The 16,805-nt window shown below is 46.0% G+C and overlaps 1 protein-coding gene across 5 annotated transcripts in view; it reads right to left on the reverse strand.

The window, feature by feature from the left end:
* LTBP2 (latent transforming growth factor beta binding protein 2) overlaps positions 1-16,805 on the reverse strand; it is a 1,514,902-nt gene that overhangs the window by 291,424 nt on the left and 1,206,673 nt on the right. For all 5 annotated transcript variants that reach the window (XM_069208495.1, XM_069208492.1, XM_069208494.1 and 2 more), the window contains 2 exons: positions 2,397-2,540; positions 923-1,117 (listed from right to left, as the gene is read on the reverse strand). In XM_069208495.1, coding sequence (XP_069064596.1) covers positions 923-1,117; positions 2,397-2,540 — 339 coding nt within the window. The remainder of the gene's footprint in view (positions 1-922; positions 1,118-2,396; positions 2,541-16,805) is intronic.

Below are 16,805 nucleotides of genomic sequence, written 5' to 3' on the forward strand. Positions count from 1 at the left end.
ACCAATCCTGGTACCCCTAGGTGTTTAGTTTTCAAAAATGAATTAGCAGATACAACCCTGTCTGATCCACATAACTTTCAACCTTGCCAATAAATATATATAGTTATATATATATATATATATATATATATATATATATATATATATATCATATGCTCAAAGGGTTAAAAATTATAAATTACTCTGATTTGCAGAGTTGTAGCTTTTCTTCCAAGAGGTACAATATGTGTTTCTGTCAAAATATGTAAATGTAAAGTAATTTTTATGAGCATATAAATAATCAACATGTATTTGAAAAAGAAAATAATAATTTACAATAAAATATATGTATGAGAAATTTGAACCCTTTGAGTGTATGTCAATATATATATATATATATATATATATATATATATATATATATATCGTTATTGACAAGGTTGAAAGGCAGGTGGGTCAGACGGGGGTATTTCTGTTAATTTGCTACTTCCCTTCCCTGGGACCCTATTGCTACAGGGAGTCCTTTGTGTCTATTTCGGTTTCGAAAATGTACAGGTTTGCTATGGTTCCCTAGTCGCCGGCTGTGCTAGGGTCCAAACTACCCAGCTACACACTTTGTAAAAAAAGTGTCAGTTTTGAGTGAACAAATGTGATGCATCCATGTTGCGTTTTGGGCCGTTTCCTACAGCAGGCACTAGGCCTACCCATACAAGTGAGGTACTGTTTTTTTCAAAAGATGTGGGCGCAGAGAATAAAAGAACATTTGTTATTACCAATTAGATTTTACTGCATTTTGCCTTCTGAATATAAACCAGTGTGTAAGAAGGAAGACATTTTGAAAAATACCCTCTAAATCAAATGTGTGTTTATTGCATTCATCTGTGTGAACTTAGGGTAAACACATTACAGAAATGCAACAGGAGTAGTTTCTTTGAGTACATGCCTGTGCCTGCGATGGGACAGGGGTGGGTCTCACAGTTGTCGCCCCAGCCAGCACCCTCAGTGCAGCAGCACTCCTCCTTGGTGGTGTTTCTTGCCAGGACATTTTCACATAAGTGCTGATGGTTGATGTTGTAGTAACACTCTTTTCTCTCAGGGCTGATTAGGTGTTTTAGGATCGGCATCTCAAGAGCTCCCCCTAAGAGAAGACGACATTGAAATGAGATACAGTGTAATACAGGATGCACATTCATAGGGATGAAAAGTGAGGTTCAATTAATGGGCCGCCTAAATAACAACTTCCCTGAGTAGAGGGTACAGTGTAGCATAAGAGAGAAGCAGGCAGAGTGACATTAATGAAAAATATACTTACTACATAGACAAACTGAGGGAGGTGACGGCTTTATAAAGGAGAGGACAGAGGACAGTCATTGCACTATAACCCAAGAATACACCATGAGAAATCACTACTTGAAAGAACAAGGGCACAATGGTGGAGGTCACCGCTTGAGACCACAAAGGGCATTGAGGGAAATCACATTTTGACCACAAGGAAGCGCTTGGGGGAAGCCACTGCATAAGATCCACAATGGCATGCTGGGAGGAGTCACTGCATGAAACCACGAGGGCACGCTAGAGGAAGCTACCGTATGAGACCTATAATGGCTCACTTGGGGATGTCACCGCATGGAATCACAATGGGAAATCACTGCATGAGAGCAGAAGAATGAAGTCGCTGTTTGAGGCAACAACTGTGCTCTAGTGGAAATCGCTGCTTGATAACAAGGGTGCACTGTGGAAAGCCAATGCATGAGACAACTAGGACGCTAGGGGAAGCATCACATGAGATCACAAGGGTGCTCTAAAGAATATCGCCTCATGAGATGTTGAGATTATCAAGAACACCCTGGGCGAAGTCACTTCCCAGACACTGCATGGACACAAGGGACTGCAGTCACATACTAGGAGCAGGGAGTGGACGGACAGATTGATTTCAAGGAATTTAGGAACACTGTTCGACGTAACAGCAGGCAGCGGGAGTCTTTGTAGATACTAGGAGACTACTGTGACATATGGGAAGCAATGGCTACCTGAAAAATTAGTGACTATGCAGAAGGCATATTTGGTCGCTTCAACACCAGACGCTCTGGTCGTAATGCGTGCAAAAAGTTGCTGGAAGAAGTGACTACAGGGTTCTATTAGAAGTAGTGACTGAGGGATGTAATGGTTTTAAGAATTTGATAGATCTACAAAGTTAAGAATGGCTAAATGGGGACTGTCAAGAAAGTGAAGAAGTTTTCCAGTGCTGAGCTGAAACTGACAACATTGCGCTTGTTCCACCTTGATACACTGTGTAATCCTAAACACTGCAACTACCTTTCTGGAAGTATTGGCTAAGCCTTCAGAGGCACTTAGGTGTGAGGCTCAAAGCACAAAATCCTTTACTTATCATTACATCCTGGCCCTGGTCTCCTCACCGTTGCCCTCTCGCCGCTGACAACGCCCAGACTCCGGGTGATATTCCTCATTGTCGTTGATGCACAGGCACAGAAAAGATCCCTCTACATTCTCACATAGTGCTGTGCCACACACTGCCACCATCATCTCACACTCGTTCATATCTGGAACACAAGAAAGAGTGTTACAGGTCTGCACTAGATATTGTTGGCTTTATTTCATTTTACATTGCGACCACCTTATTACCTCGTAGTCACTTCAGAGTACTTCACTAAAAATACATTTTGATTAAGAGGTACCGATGGGTAAAATAGTCAACATTGTGCGGTTCAAATATGTTTAGACAGAAATGAAGTTACCTGCACTGTCTGAGGCAGTGCAAACCCTAAATGAAAACAAAAGTGTAGCTTCAGTCTGGCTAAAGGATAAATTGTATTCCCCGTGGCATCTGCAAAGGCAGAGGAAATTCATTTTTGCTTGCTGATTGTTACACTCTTATTTGCATGATGAACTTTTCACTTTTATGTGCTTAACAATGAGCAAAATGTATTATAGAAAACGGGATCATTAACTCAAAGGGTCCAGCTTCCACATTTTTTCAACCAGATCTGCAACTGTGAGATGTTATGGCTTTACATGACATAAGATCTCTCATGTGGGTTGTTGGAAATTACCCCTTTCTGCAGGGTCGCTTCAAATCTTTGACTTTTTGCTGATCCCTATTTTTGCTGGCCATAGAACCCTTTATCCCTACTAACCAGTGGTAAATTGCTTGTGCACCTTCCTTCAACATGGCAAAACTGTCATAATCCTGACTGCATGTTTAATTTACCTATGATATACCCAGGACCTGTAACTTAAGTGTCAGAAGTGGATTAAAGCACTTAGGCTCAGATTTATGTTAAAGTGGTGCAGCGCGGGGTTGTGCCAAAAATAGCAGCGCTGCACTGTGCCACTTTAGAAACACATAGGTGCACCGTATTGACAGGACTACAGTGCACCCCTGCGATTCCCCTTGCGCTGGCGCTGAACTAAGCTGCCTAGCACTAACGCAGGCATCCTTGCACCATAGTGCAGTCTGTGTTGAGGGGATAGATTGTTTATGTGCGGGAAGGTGTCCTTTCCTGAACATAAACAATACATAATGGCGATTTGGCACTTCAATGTGTGACTACCAAAACGTCATTTTGAATGATTGTTTATGTGCAGGATGGTGTCCTTTCCTGCACGTAAGCAATCTTCCATGGCATTTTGCTTCTTCTATGTGTGCTGCAGAATTCGGCACACATGGAAAAAGCAAAATAACAAGGAGGAATAACAGCGTTCCTCCTCGTTTTGCCATGCTAACTTCGTCCCTGGGGTGGCATTAGTTTTGGCACTGCCTCAGGTTTACGACAACTCTTAACTCTGAGGCAGCGCCAAGAGCAATGTGTGTTGCGGTGGAATGCCCACTGCAACACCCACTGCACACCCATCTGACGCTGAAAACTGCATCGTAGGGGCCCATATTTTCAAGGAGGGGTAACGCCACAAATAAGTGGTGTTACACCTCCTTGTAAATATGGAGCAATGCTTAGCGCCACCGGAGCATCACGAAAAGTGAGACTCCGGCCCCTTACTATGCCATCCACTACAGTGATAATGTAAACACAACTGCATGCCTGCCACCAGTAGCTTGGTTATGCAGTATTTAACTGTAAATTTGACCTGCTAAAACAACCCCTTATGACAGGCCTGAACTTTCCTTTTAAATATATGTAAGTCACCCCTAACTATAAAGGCAGGGTGCATGTTATTCAAAAGAAGGACATGTAAAAATGTGATATTAAACATGTCCTTACAGTGAAAACGCCTACAAATCTATTTTCACTGTAGAAGGAAGAAGAGAGGAACTCCAGCCCTGCATCCTGCGCTCCGAAGACAGTGCTGTGTCTGAGCCACGCCTGAGCCGCATCTCCCGCCCGAACGCCCATACTCCCCAACCACCCAATACCTGACAGGCTGACCGTGGTAATTTTGTCCCCCGTTCTGCTTCCCTCCAAGACGGTTGCAGGCAGCATTCGTTGCAGGCTTGCTGGGGCTCGCTGACTGGCTGGCCATGAGAGACGGGCCGAAGACAGAGCTTTATGGCCATCAGCTGGGTGCCACAAAAGTAACTGGAGCAGCTTGGCAGGTGAGTCTTGGGTAGTGGGGTGGCGGCAGCTGAGGCAGGCAGGAAGCACTATGCTGGTGGTTGCCTGCACCAGGTGGAGGCGGCTGGCGTTAAGCCAGTGCAGCTTGCCCAGGCAAGACTTCCTTGCTCTGCTCCTCCCTTGGCTGCCTCGCCAGCGCAGCTCCCCGGAGTCCTGTGGAGCCCACAGAGCCCATGGAGTGCCTCCTGAGTGCCCAGAGCTTTCTTCATACATGTACCCCACACTCTGCCTCTCTCTGTCCTGGCGATTAAATGTTCTTCTTCAAGCTGTGAGAGGAACTTTAAGGCCCTTATATCGCATTTGACAGTGCATTTGATCAAAATTAGTTCTGCATCGTAATCATATTTACACTCAACTAGGTGCCTAACTAATTGTGTGCTCGTTTCCTCCCCAGAGATACATGTAGTCCGGTGGCGCAGATTTGGAGAGTGGACTAATCCTCCACAAAACGAAAGACCGCCAATGGGCACTTTAAATCCGCATTTGTAACAGGCACCGTAGCTGTACAATCTGCTGAATCTTTACATAAACACCATCTTCACACCAGCAGCTAATCAACAGTTTTTTTACTGGTGTAGTGCGGTCGTGTATCCCCTTCCCCACATCTGTAGGGCCTTAAGACTGGGGGGTGTGGTGGCGCGTGACAATTTAAAGAACGTTTAAAGAACTATTAAAGAAATTCTACCCCATGCCTAAGAAGAAAGCTTGCCCCCGCAAAAATCTATTAGCATCCTCACTGGACAAGTTCCCTACCCTTTTGGCCTCCCAGTTTCAGGAGCTCACCCTCAGTCCCCCTCACAAACCCGGAAAACAAGAGACAGAGGCGTATGACCAAGATGGTATTTCAATAATGACAACATCAGCAACAGCCAATAATCTCTGAGATCAATACAGCTCAGAGGTTCGGCGTTGGCCAGAAGAGGCCCTCCTCCTCAGGACCAACACAGGGGCGGATAAAAGATTATTTTCATAAGGCCCAGCAAACAGGCATTTTTTCACCTGCCTAACAAGGTCCAGAAGAATTTAAGAAACTACAGCCATCCTCGGGTACCGACCTCCCTAGGTGCCTCCAGACACACAGCAAAATCCCCGAAGATCAAATTCCTACCCCACGTTACAAGAAGAGAACCAAAGCAGTCTTGCAACCTTGCGGTCAAGCCAAAATAGACTTACCCCGGAGAGGGTCGAACAATCAGGAGATACTACTCCCCTTGCCCAGCAGGTTTCACTAAATGGTGGCTCCATCGGAGAAGCGCCCACTAGCACAGTTCGCCTGTTCTTGGTATTGGTGAAAGTGCAAGTTCACAACAGCGAGTGAATGTCCCCATCCCAGACACCGCTGTTGAAGGTCAAGCAAACATCATTAATACCAGTGGCCAGCTCGATTCCACCTCTAACAAAAACAATCGGGAGTGAAAGCATGTCAGACCCTGAACAATGAAACTTTCGAATAATTTCCTGGCCACCTGGGGAGCTCAAATTTATGCTCAGACCCCCTTCTTAAGAACGAGCGCCAAATTGGAACCGACAGTCCCACACTGTTAAGGTCTTTTAGCTCTACCCCTAAAGCGTCCTCCAGCCCCTTTCAGGTTTCCTTATCTTCCATCAGCATCAAGCAAGATACAATGGCCAGCATCATACTGTGGCAATCACAAAAAATGGAACTTCAGATTGACCTACTGCAATCTATTGCCTAAATTTTAGTGAACCTGGACCAAATACTAACCTTCTTAGAGGCCCTCTCAGGACCAGCAGGAGCAGAACCTTAAACAGCCAAAAAGAATTACTGGTCCTTCACATCCTCCGGGAGCCCGCCCCGGACAGCGCCACAAAAGGGGCAACCGCATGAAGGGCAACCAAAGTTAACCAAAAACACGTTAAATGAGACTCCCTCTGGGCACCAATACGTACAGGCCCTTACAACTTCTGATTCCTGTTTAAGGGCGCACCAGCTGCCAGAGCACGCAATCGAGTTGGCGAGAATCTTGATGTACCAGGAAGGCAGTGTCATAATAGCTGAGGCACTTGAGGCCACAGCAGACAATGCCCCCTCTGCTATAGCTCAGACCAACTAACGCACAGAGACAGTTCCACTAAGTCTTGCAACAACTACAACCATACCTTCAGTGGCCAGACAAGTGCCTAATGGAGCAAATCAGCAAAAACGCCACGGCAGGAGGTCCGAGGAACCAGCTATTTTGCCAGGACCCGATGTAGAGAGCCAAGCAGTGGCACAACCTTGCATCACACTGAATCATCCTCCGGCTCACTCGCAGTCGAAGGTGCCTCAAGCATTCCCTGTATTAGTCAGACTGACCATCGCCTGGTGGAGTACATGACCTGGCAGTCAGCAGCAGAGAATGTCCACCTCAAGGCAAACAACATTCGCGGTCAGTGCAAGCGAATAGCGGGTTTCCCGCCAATGCTGGTGGAACAGATCCCAGGCGCCTCAATCATCCCCAAGTCCAAACTGTCAGCAATTGGTGGCAACGTGGGAAGCCAGTCTGCCATTTGCATGCCCCCGGAGGGAGAACGCCTCAAAGTGTTCCACCCCTTCGTGTCAAGGATCCATCAGAGCTCTACATTGCGACATCCAGAAACAATGGATCCTCAACGAAACGATCTGGAGGAAATTACCCATGCAGGTCGAACAAACCTGCTTGAACTGGCGTCTAACCCACTTTATGCCCCTAAGGGTGCACACGACATACTAAACAGGGGCAATCTGATGCACCTGTTCTAACACACTTCAACCCTAAAGCACCTAACCTCAGTCAACTTGATCTTGGTGAAATTTGTCTGCATCCCAGAGAGAGGAACTTCAGACACCACAATTACAATGTGGCAAAGCAGCGAAACAAGAGACACCATTTTAGGCAAAGTTAAGATTTTCGAGACTTGTGACATCGAACTGCTAAATTATTTGCACCTAAATATCAATACATGCTGCTGGCACTATAACCCCCCCAGACCATACATAAGTGTCCTTAGGGGAGCAAGGGGTGCCACCCATGAATGGCTCCCAAGCGCAATCAAAGCTACGATTTTCCCAGAAGTCTCATGCATCCATAACATAAGAAATGTAAGTCACGTAGCAAGAAACAACAATAAGGATGGATGGAGCTACCTGGGACATTTTAATCCTAGCCCTATACAGGACTACCCATAGCCTACCTTATACAGACCGCCCCCATGTCAAAAATCCACGTTGGTGCCTATACTCACAATCACATTGTGGAAGGTGGCGGGACGAAAGGCAATATTGACAAGTAAACCTGTAATAGCACACTTGAACAGTAGCAAGATAATCTGCCTGCAAGAAACATGGCCACTCACCACCACAGTGATACACAGCTATTACAAGCTCTTAAAGTCAGCATTATGTACAAACCTGTTCGGCCGGCCATTCAGAGGTTTTTCAATTTTCATTAAGCAAATGGCCAAGATCACTGTAAGACTCCTGATTTAACCCTATCTGGCTGTGCAAGGGACAATAATGTATGTGCTAACGCTCTGCCACACAAAGTCACTGCTACTCCTGATAAGCTGTTATCATAACACACGGGAAGCTCATAAACTTAGTGCAACCATCGACACCTGCAAATGCCTGGAAACCATTCTACTCAAATCCGCTACCTACATAGCTGTGCTGCTGGGGGACTTTAACATCAGGGGTGTGGGAAACTGCTCTACCAGCTGGAGACCTGGCAAAGAACTAGGTACAGCGAACGATTTCTTAAATATCGTTAAACTAGCCTCAACTGAGCAAGTACTCAAAGTCAAACCTCCTAACTCTAAGTTCCTTCCCACGTTTAAAGGTATCTCAACTATTGACTATATATTCTTGTTGAAATCTTTAACAAACAACTCCTCAGCCTCGAGATCCCTAATAGGTGTGAAAGCATTCATAATCCGTTGAGTTTAACTGTGAATCTGGGAGCTGCTCTGGCGGCCAGGCTTCCAGCTGTAGGGACCTGAACGCAGGCCTAAGAAATCAACTTAATCCGCTGCTCCAATGCTTAAAACGATCAAGGCCACACTTCTCCCTGCCGTTTGTTATGGGCATTTCATCTTTCCCGGCGCCTGGTCATCCACCTTCGAACTTGCCTAATCCTCAGTCCATAGAAGTATGTCTTACCTACCCAGGTATGCGCGAAGATCCCAAATTTGTTTACAATTCGGACGGATTCATCGACGGCTAACCTGAGAAGCTGATTTTTAAAAATATTGTCTCCGGGTTCTGATGGCACCCAGAAACTCACTAATGGCTCACCTGAGCCAGCGCTTCAGCCAGCGCAAGACACGGAGGGGTTTATTGGCTGTGCAATTTCAAATACGAATCATGGCTGCACCTCCTGTGTTGCTGCCCCGCTCTAGATGCCAGAAGGAGGTCCCTACTGAAGCCTATTTTTCTAGCAATGGAGGAGTGCACTTCCTGGTCAGCCTCCTTGCTCCGTTTCTCCCAAATTGACGCAACATTGTTGGCTTGATGCGCCAAATATATGAAGGAGGTCACAGTCCTCTTGCGGACACCCTATAAAGATCTCTAACCCCATCAATTACAGCCAAAAACTCATAATGAATTATTTGTCTAAAAACTAATTGACTCTAAGACCCAATCAATCTGTTTGACTCAGGTGGATAACTGCACACAGTACTTTAGACACCAGTTATGGCCCACCCAGTGGCCCCATCCCTGTACAATAATCCAGGCTGTACTCACAACCTGCACAGGACTTGGGTGATTAAGTATGACCACCACTTATGTAGCGGTGGCAGGTCCAACTGTTATCTTAACTAGTTTTGAATTCGGATGCGTTCTAAATATTACAAAGAGGTAACTTTTAAAAAGTTTCCTTTGTCCTGCCTGAAGCTAAATCTGCATTGCATTTTTCCACTTCAGCCAGCCAGTAATTAGGATTTAAAAAGGTATGAATAATGTGTGAGCTTGTTCCCAAGCAGCAAAACTATAAGCTGACCTGAATGGGCAAACATGATCCCCTCTGAACTAGATGGATAGGCAAGGAGGCTGGGAAGATCCTTTTTGACATTAAAGTGCCAATTCCTGCTTAATGACACATCCTGTCAAGTCCTGTCAAGAGAAGGCCTTCTTGGTGATGCTGGAGGATGTTTCCTGGTGTGAAGATAAGGCCACCAGAATGGCAATAGATGTTCAGGAGTGTTCTAGGGAAATATTCAGCAAGAAGGAAAAAACTAGGGGCCATATTTATACTTTTTGACGCAAAACTGCGCTAACGCAGTTTTGCGTAAAAAAATATATCGCCGGCTAACGCCATTCTGAAGCACCATGCGGGCGCCGTATTTAATCAATGACGTTAGCCGGCGTTAGCCGCCGGCGCTGCCTGGTGTGCGTGGAAAAAAACGACGTACACCAGGCAGCGCCGGCGTAGGGGGAGATGGGGCTTGGGCGTCAAGAAATGGGGCAAGTCAGGTTGAGGCAATTTTTTCGCCTCAACCCGATTTGCGCCATTTTTTTCGACTTCCAACCCCCATAGAAATGACTCCTGTCTTAGCAAAGACAGGAGTCATGCCCCCTTGCCCAATGACTTATGTCCCCTGGGCATGGTCATTGGGCATAGTGGCATGTAGAGGGGCACAAATCAGGCCCCCCTATGCCACAAAAAAAAAAAAAACACCTACCTGAACTTACCTTAATGTCCCTGGGATGGGTCCCTCCAGCCTTGGGTGTCCTCCTGGGGTGGGCAAGGGTGACAGGGGGTGTCCCTGGGGGCATGGGAGGGCACCTCTGGGCTCCTTCAGAGCCCACAGGTCCCTTAACGCCTGCCTTTTGCAGGCACTAAAAAACTGCGCAAAAGCGGCCGTATGTCATTTTTTTTGACCGGCCCACTCCCGGGAGTGAATTTTGCCCGGGAGTAAAAATACGACGCACATGCCTCGGAGTCGATTTTTTAGACGGGAACGCCTACCTTGCATCTCAATAACGCAAAGTAGGTGTCCACGCTAAAAAATGACGCAAACTCCATGGACTTTGGCGCTAGACGCGTCTAACGCCAAAGTATAAATATGGAGTTAGTTTTGCGTCGGAATTGCGTAAAAAAAAACGACGCAATTCAGGTGCAAACGGAGTATAAATATGCCCCTAGATTTCATAAAAAACCATCAGCTGGTTAAGATGGCCGACGAAACTCAGGATTGAGGCAAGACAGAAGATGCTAACACTCTTTGGGAGATTTTGCGATTTATAATCCTATGATTACACCACTGATGCACTGAGGGCGGCAACATCCATTCAGTATTGCATATGTAGGCCTGGTGGAGCAGATCCAGTTAGCAGTCATCATATAGCCTGCAGCTACAGGGGCTGATGGTGAAATGAGGATAGTTAGGTTCTGAATTTACTTGCACAAAACTGTGGAAATTCAGCACTTATTTATTTAAAGTAATTATAACTCGCACCCTAAGATAGCTATAACTTGCGCCCCCATCATGCACAGTTTTTTCTTTAATAATTTGACTGCTGTTTCATCTATATTTTTAATAATAATAACGTTATCATGAGTGCAGTAATATCTGGGGTAATTAGCTGTGCATGGCAATCAATGGCGAGTTATAGTTACCTTAGGGCGCGGTTCATAGTTACTTGAGATAACTATAACTGCTGAATTTCTATGTTTTTTAATAATTCTATTTCCCAACTATAACATCCCTGTAACCTTTGTTTTTTTCAGTGAATTTCTACGTTTTTTTAGCGTGAAGTAATTTTAATTATTGTACCCTAACCTAACCAACGCTGCACACAGCCTCTGGCTGTGCACGGTGGGGGTTGGCTACAGGGCCTGGCCATAGGCCGTGCATGGCGTGGGGTTGGGTGGTTATAAGGGGTCAGTTGCAGGGCCTGGCCGCAGGTCTGTATTTGAATTTTCAGCCCCGGGACTGTGACCCGTTATCTAAAATGGCAGCCGTAACTTTCTGCTCAGGTTGCAGCCAGCCAATCACGGCATTTGTGCTGTTGCGCCTATTTATGGGAATTAACATGAGAAACACTGTTTTTGACCCCCCCCACTTTTTTCTCTGACCCCGCTTGGGAGATCATCCCAAAACTTTCCATGTGCAAGAACAATCACTGGCGCACTTTTTTTTGTAAATTTTGCAATGATTCATCAAATGACGCCAAAGAAATAGACAAGTCAAAAAAAGCTTTTCTTATGGAAACATGGTCCTAACTATAACTACTTACTGGTGACCGTCAGTAGGTAATATATAAATATATATATATATATATATATATATATATATATATATATACGGGTTTTTGTATTGCCAATAACTTTGGTGCCGTTTGACAAATCAAAATCTTCAAAACTAGTACGCCACTCCCTTCAGCTGCTGTCTTGAAAGTTTCAGGGTGATTTGTCAAGAGGGATCCAAGAGGGGTCCACTCACTTCAGCTGCTGTCTTGTAAGTTTCTGGGTGATTCATCAAGAGGGGTCCAAGAAAAGGGGGGTCCCAAAATGCATTTTCCCCATAAAATTTCCAATGGAGATTTTAGACAAGACTACATAGGGATTTTACTTAGGACTACAGCCCGAACCGCTAGACGGAATAACACAAAATGTAGCAGAAAGCTAGCTCTTGGTCCAGAAAAGCCCTTTGTGTAATTTGGTATAAATCCATTCAGTAATTTTTGAGATATTAAAGGAAAAAGAAATATAGCTATCCAGGGTGCAAATCTACCACAGATCCACAGCGCTGGATCTACGCACCAAAGCAAGGTCCTGGTTGGCTGGTCTCAACCTGAGAGAAAAATTGTGACCGCTATTTTGTTAATCGTCTCAGTGCTGGGGGAAAATAAAAATCATAAGTGAGATAAGACAGAGAGAGGTATCCTGACCCCACAGGACAAATGGAGGGGTCCTGGACCCATCATGGACCAAAAATAGCCCAAAGGTTTTTTTTGGGCTGATCTGCAGATTCACTGTGGTATAGGTTGGCAGCACGTGGGGGGTTGGGCACAATTTAGGAAAGGAATGCGCCAGCGGTGCATCCTGGCACCAACACCCTTTCTCCTATTTATTAATGATTGTATTACCTATCTCTTGGATAGCGAGGCTGACTAACGTAAATTGGCTGGTTCAAAAGTTCCAGGTCTGCTCTTTACAAATGATACACTCCTTCTTTCCAAAACAGCAGGAGGTTTGAGTATCTTGAAGGGGAAGTTCAGCCTGTTTTTGCAGGGATCATGGCCTCAAAATAAACAACAGCAAAACAAAGTACATGGTCTTCAGCCATTAAAAAAACAAGGGGAACCGTGTTCCTAGACGGTTTGGAAAGAGTTTACAAATTTGGCTATCTAGGTGTGAGATTGAGTGACTTCCACAAATGGTCCGCCCAGATAGCAAAATGCACAATGACCTTAAAGCACAGAGCTGGGTCTATTGTTAGGTTTGCTAACTGGGCCTCTTCCTATCCCATATCATCTGTGCTGGAAATATACAATCCCCAAGCGTGTGGGGCAGCTCTATATGGGGCAGATTTGTGGGTCTGTTGCTATCTTGGCCCCTTAGAGAGAAGTGAAAATCTTTTCATTAAAACTCTCTTGAGACTCCCGAAATGTGCCCCATTACTACCACTAAGGTTCAATTTAAACCTTAGGCAAAGTTCAGATATAGATTGTCTGAAACCGGTCTTCTACTGGGTAGGGTTCTAGATGACAGAGGATCTGGCCCTGTACAGAGATTGCTAAAACGCAAACCTGGGCAACCAGTTGCCTTCAAAAATTCCTTGGATACAACATGTAAAAACTTGTCTTATCAAAGTAGGTTTGATGGAAAGTTGGCTGCACATCCTATCTATTCTGGAAAGTGCTAGAGAAACTGTCCAGCTATCCTATTGGGAATCTTTCCTTAGTACAAGAATCTTGGCAGTTCCCAAGGGCAGTCTCACTGATTATTATTTGAATTTCAAGTGTGGTCCACAAATTCAAGATTTCTTGGTCTATGTGAGTGTTGCATTGTCAAGATCCTTGTTCATTAAATATAGGCTGGGAAGTCTGCCAATTGCCTCATTCACTCACACTTGGAACAAAAAAGAAAAAGATAAATCTACCAATTCTGCATCTGGTTGTGTGCATGGTGTTGGGGGTGGGGGTGTTGCGTGCGTGTGTCAATCTCTTTTTCCTCCCCCTCCCTTGTGTGCTAGGCAGCAGTACCCACTGTGGTCGTCTTCGCTGGTGTTGCTGCTCATAGTGCAGGAAAAGGTAGACGGGCATCGGCAAAATGTGCAACTCGGGCTCCATTGCGTTGTGGTTGTTCCCTGAGTCTCCAGAGGGGAGTCCTTTGACTTATGTATTCTGTTTCCGCAGTGCTTTTGATGTCATTGGTACCGCCCCGGAAAAGGTGGCCGATAGGCCTGTCATAATACAATGGGCGGTACATTGCCTCCCGCCTGGCTGTTGGCAGATATCGCCATGATGCTTGTTGCTACCACCGTGGCGGTCGGTGTGTTAAAGTGGCTGTCTCTCTGAGCGGTTTCCGCCGTGGTCATAATTCCTTTTTTTTTACTGCCGGCTTTATCACCGACCGCCAGGGTTGTAATGAGGGCCTAAATCTACAGACAGAACTCAAAATTATTAACAAGAGAGAAAATGCACACAATTATATATATATATATAAATATATATGGAGATAATCAGTACTCTTTAACACCTACCTAAGGTGTTTAGATTCTAAAATTCTAGGTAGCAAATGGCAATGAAACATATGCTCAATATAGTTCATAAGCTTAATCAGTGTTCAACAGGTTGCAGTTTATTTTGGAAAGCTGCAAAGCCAGTAACATTCAAATAATTCTTTACACATTTTCCAGGCCTTATGCATTTCAGACATTTCGTCCTTGGTCACAGGCCAAATGCTTGGGTTGAGCAAATGATTGCAGGCACCTGATTACTTGATTAAATGCTCTGGTGAGTTACACAATGCATCCTGGTAGTGGCAGTCATGCACATTTATACTACATCTTCTGTAGTGCGCTTTTGTCTGGAGGACAACTTGTTTTTGCACATAATTAACGGAGTGTCCAGCCGTGAAAGCAGCACCACTGCAGATAGAAAGCAGGTCTGTCTGACTTTACTATATCATCATATAAAGAGCAACAGGATGGAATAATTTCAGCAAAACTCGGTAACTGTGCTTTGAATTCGCCTACTGAGGTTTTTAAATGTGCTTTATTGTGTGTTTGGCTGCAGCAACCTACTAAGGCAGAAATGATTGTCTACTAAAGATGTAGTATAAATGTGCAGGACTACCACTACCAGGATGCATTGTGTAATTCACCAGAGCATTTAATCAAGTAATCAGGTGCCTGCAATCATTTGCTCAACCCTTCACAAGGGTTGCCGCGCACCTGCACTTCTTTCAGAAGGTGCATGATACTTGCCCCAAAACACTCTCCTGGTGCGTTGGAGCTTCAGAGCTCCTATTATCTTGACTGCAGTACCTTCTTTGTACTAAGGGCTGCGACTCCGCTCCCCACCCGGGTGGTCGCCACCCAGAAAATACCCCGTCTCGCCCGGGGCCGGCAAACACCCAGAACCCGTGTCCTTTACACCCCGTTGTCCCCACACTCAGGGAGCCTCTCCTGAAAAAGGGGAGGGAGGAAAAGGGAGGTAACCGCTCTGCCCTGTCCTCCCCGATGTGCAGTTCTTCAACCCAGCAGCCACTTTCTTCCCCAGGGGCCGTGCCCTACAGTACCCATCAGGGACGCGGACGGACTGGGCAGGAAGGGTTCCTTGGGTATGCACACCATGCCGCGCTCTGTACCTCTGAGCCAGCAACCTTGTGGCAATGCTGGTCTCCTCCCAGTCGTTCTGAAAGCTGTGACTGACTGCGGCAGAGGTGGGTGTGGCTCCCCGGGGCAGAGCCAGGCACCGTGTATTCCTGGCGGCGGTGACGGGCTCCCAAAATGGATCCCTGCTTAGGCCCTGGGGCACCAACAAGGAGTGCGCGGTGTCCATGCTCCATAAAAGGCTGCCGACTGGCTCCTCTTCACTCTTCTCAGGGGAAATTGGGGGTCGCCACATGCAGGGTGACAAAAGCCACTTCCTCGCGCCCACAGTAGTCCCTAATTAAAGTAAAACACGCTCTTCATGCACTGTAGAAGAAAATGGGTGGATCGCTCTTCATGCTCGGCCAAGGAAAAAGGGATAAAGAGCTCTTCTCGCACTGAGGCCGCCAGAACACTCTCCACATGCTCCACAATAGCTGGGGACACTCACTCTACCCAGCAGAAGGTAACAGTACCAGAGCACCAGAAATGCAGGGAAGCAAGGGAGGCACACCACCCAGCCCTGGGGACAGCTGTGGGGGCACAAGGCTGCAGGGTCCAGGAAAGCAGGCCAGCACAAGGGTCCAGAAAAGAGCATGGCAGTCCCTCTAGTGACCTAACAGGTCAGTCCAAAGGCAGTTCCTGGTGAGTCCCTCTGGCAGCATCCAGTGTCCAGTCCATAAATTGTTCTTCAGTGTCTCAAACTGTGAGGGACAGCCCCCTGTACTTATACTTATTTTGTGCAGCTTCCACAAAAGAGGGTTCCAACCAGCACCAACTGCTTCCAAGAATGTCCCCTTCTTCTCTAGCACTGGCTCCAGACATCAGTAGGGAGTAGACAAGCCCTTTGTGTGCGGGCTGGACACAGCCTATACAAATGTAAGTGCGTCCCGCATCTCCCTCTCCCAGCCCAGGAAGACCATTCAGTATGCTGCAATCCTGTTACACCACCACCCTCCCTGTGTACTGGCTGTCTGAGAAGTAAGCACAAAGCCCAACTGCCAGCCTGCCCCAGACGTGGACTGGAGTCAAGCTACAAAACACCAGAGTCATAAGCACAGAGAAATGCCCCCTTTCTAAAAGTGGCATTTCTGCAATTTTAATATAAAAAACATCTATACCAGTAAGCAGCATTTCTCACTACTATTCCAACCATACCAAACATGCCTATGCCACCCTTCACAGATCAGACAATACCACTTAGACATATGTTAGAGCATTTCCAATGCACTCCAATGAGAGGAGCAGCACAGTAGGAAACGAAATAGGCTGTCACTGCTAGGACATGTAGTATATAAAGACATATGTTCTACCTTTTACATACACAGCACCCTGCCCTCAGGGCTAGCTAGGATGACTTATATGTAGTAAAAGGGGAGCTCCAGGCCTAGCAAGTAAATGTAGATGCCAGGTCCCTGTGGCAGTAAACTGCAC

The sequence above is a fragment of the Pleurodeles waltl genome, chromosome 9 (assembly GCF_031143425.1).
Source record: "Pleurodeles waltl isolate 20211129_DDA chromosome 9, aPleWal1.hap1.20221129, whole genome shotgun sequence".
Taxonomy (NCBI): Eukaryota; Metazoa; Chordata; class Amphibia; order Caudata; family Salamandridae; genus Pleurodeles; species Pleurodeles waltl.